Raw genomic sequence first — 3,006 nt, 5'->3', positions numbered from 1 at the left:
ACATATATGCTACGTTTGCTAGTAGAATTATATATTATATCACACTGTTCAAAACTGGTTACAAAAACTGTGTTCAAAAGTTGAACACTTCTATTCACAGTGTGGATCGATACATTAATGTTAGCTTGTTGCGTGGTCCCAAGTGTTTCTATTGTACTTTACATGCCACCCTTTATCTTCTGAATACCATCTTGTGTAAACTCAAGACTCAAGACTCAAGACTCAAAGATTTTAATGTCCTTATAAAAACAAGGAAAATTGCCTCGCAGTGTCAGGCGGTTTAAAACATAAATAACATCTCAATCACTAACAGTTCAGAAGTCCACTAAAAAGATCCATAACATTCTTTGCAATCAACAAAAAGTTATTTGTATTTTTCACCTCAATATGACAATAGACACACATTCACATTCGCGTTCTCTGGGAACAAACAATACGACTGTCTCGACCTGTGTAAAATGTCACATTTTTGTCCAAACTGCAAATAACGTATAATAGTCTGGCGATTTCCTGTGCGGACTGGGAAATGTTTGTTTAAATTATTTCGCAGATTGGTTAGTTTTCACTAGCGAAATTCAATCATGAGAAGATTCACACTCTGCGCAGACAGCAACCAGACTGTAGATTTTCGAAATGTGCCGCAGTTAAAGGATGACGTTATACCATGTGTACACTACATTGGGGTGTGCACGTTAAAGATCCCACGATTGACAAAAGGGTCTTTCCTGGCAAAATTGTATAGGCATAGATAAAAAAAAAATGTCCACTAAAATACCCGTGTTACTTGGAATAATAGGCCGTGAAAAGTAGGATATGCGCCGAAATGGCTGCGATCTGCTGGTCGATGTGAATGCGTGATGTATTGTGTAAAAAAATTTCATCTCACACGGCATAAATAGATCCCTGCACCTTGAGTCCGAGTCTGGAAATACGCGCGCTATATAAGACTTCATATAACATAAAATGGACTTCTTATCCTACATGCGTGGGAGAGACCACCCATTACATAACTAAACCGTATTCTCACATGTCTGTATATCATGTAAATGAGGTCTTGTCAAGCTAGTCTGGCAGGGACCTACATTTCCACTGCTCATGATGAAAAAGTCACCGAGACAAACGTCATTCTGGGAACACTTTTGCGCTTGCTGTTTCCCCTGGAAGAATTTTGAGAACGCATGCGTCACGCTATACTTTCTAGAGTGACGTCTTTTTGCTTTGACGTCAATGATTTCATGAGGCTTAGGAAGAGACTGAGGTTCCATAAGAAGCGTCTTCAATTTTAGGCGCTTTTACTTCGACTGCGGGACGTTTGGAGCAAAAGAAACGCAAGAACAGTATGTCGGATAAACAGATTACTACATAGCTTGCTGTGTCCCATCAGAGTTACACTCGTTGCATTTTCAAATCTTGAAAAGCTCGCTTTCGCTCGCTTTTTAATGTTTTAACAAAAAAGTATCGTGTAAAATCTGGTACGACACAGCAAGCCACGTAGTATTCTCTATTTATTTGGTCATGTACATGGATGCATACACAAGAAAACATATGTACCTTTAAATTGACAACCATGTAACAGTATCTTTCTTTTCACACACAGGCCCCAAGCCGCCAGCGGACTGTGTGGACAGTAGCACATGGTGCGAAGCCTGGGCTGAGAGCGGCGAGTGCAAGAATAACCCTGGATACATGCTGTCCAACTGCAAGTGGAGCTGTGCACAGTGCTACGTGTAAATCACACAATCACACACACACACACACACACACACACACACACACACACACACACACACACACACACACACACACACACACACACACACACACACACACACACACACATGACTTGTGCATATGGGAAGCTTTGTACCTTTAGCTTTTCAACATTATTCTGAATAGCGAATTTAGAATAGCTGAGCAGGTGTGGGCCTTTAAAAACTGGACAGTTCAGGAAATTGTGCACATTTCTTAGGTTACTATATTCCTATATTCATGTTCACTTTGGATTAACCGCCCTGGAATTCTTTATAAACAGAAATTTTAGATAAAAAAAGGTGAAAATGTGTAAGGTACACATGTATACAGCTTACTCTGTTTCTATTCTTTTAAGAGAAGAAAAAAAGCTGTTTCTCAGTTAAATAGCTCAGTAACGCACTTTGTGTCGTTGTGTCTAATGGCGTGTTCAATTGGAAATCCAAATACATTGCACCGTTCATGTACATAAAGCGACATCTTGTCCATTCAGTTCAGAACCTTAAGGCCCAAAAAAAAGTCTGTTTACGGTAACATCGCCGAAAAAAATAGGGTCGAAAAGCGAAAAAAAAACTTTAGGGTCGGCGCTTAAAAATAGGGTCGGTCGGGTTACCGGAAACAGACATATTTTTCTTTTTGGCCTAAGCAAATGAGGCAAAGCGCTATTTAATGATCTGATAAACACAGGGAAGTAAGCACTCTAAATGCATACGACATGTGTAATGGAGTTAGTGAGAGTTATTCGGAACCAGTCTCCTGGCACCTGAGAGAATACCAAGCATTGAAATGAGCAAGCGACTTTTCTCCAAAGAAAAAGGATGATCGCCGCAAGCTCATAATAGTGTTCATCATTCTCCAAGGCACTCTAAATAGCACAAACACAAGAACCAGCTTTTATTTCTGACTGGACATAGTCCTTAGATCAAGACAGTTTTTTTTGTTTTTTGGTTTTTTTCCACAAAACAAACACACAAACACAGACATTGAAAAAACAATCAGTTCAGTGTATGGGAACGTTACGAGCTTTCTTTGTATTTACCACTTACTAAGAAAGAGAGAAGTAATGTATATTGTGTGTGCAGATGTCTGTTTTCTTCAAGGGGAAAGGGTGGCTTTGTTCTTATTATCTTTTTCTCATTATACTTATTACAACTGAAAGTTACGCTGTATTCACACGTACAAGCATAGCATGAGTATAAACAGCGAAATGTATCAATATCACTCTGTGAAACTCATTGTAACCACCAGCGTTCTCTG

At 39.4% G+C, this 3,006-nt stretch overlaps 1 protein-coding gene across 1 annotated transcript in view; it reads left to right on the top strand.

The window, feature by feature from the left end:
• Nucleotides 1-2,647, top strand: part of LOC138983580 (uncharacterized) — a 20,176-nt gene extending 17,529 nt beyond the window's left edge. The window contains exon 8 of the mRNA XM_070356855.1: nucleotides 1,598-2,647. Within this exon, the coding sequence (XP_070212956.1) occupies nucleotides 1,598-1,731 (134 nt within the window). The 3' untranslated portion in view covers nucleotides 1,732-2,647. The remainder of the gene's footprint in view (nucleotides 1-1,597) is intronic.
• Nucleotides 2,648-3,006: the final 359 nt, after the last annotated feature.

Source organism: Littorina saxatilis, linkage group LG13 (assembly GCF_037325665.1).
Source record: "Littorina saxatilis isolate snail1 linkage group LG13, US_GU_Lsax_2.0, whole genome shotgun sequence".
Taxonomy (NCBI): domain Eukaryota; kingdom Metazoa; phylum Mollusca; class Gastropoda; order Littorinimorpha; family Littorinidae; genus Littorina; species Littorina saxatilis.
The sequence above is the reverse complement of the archived record's forward strand: the minus strand, read 5'-3'. Positions and strand labels throughout refer to the sequence as shown.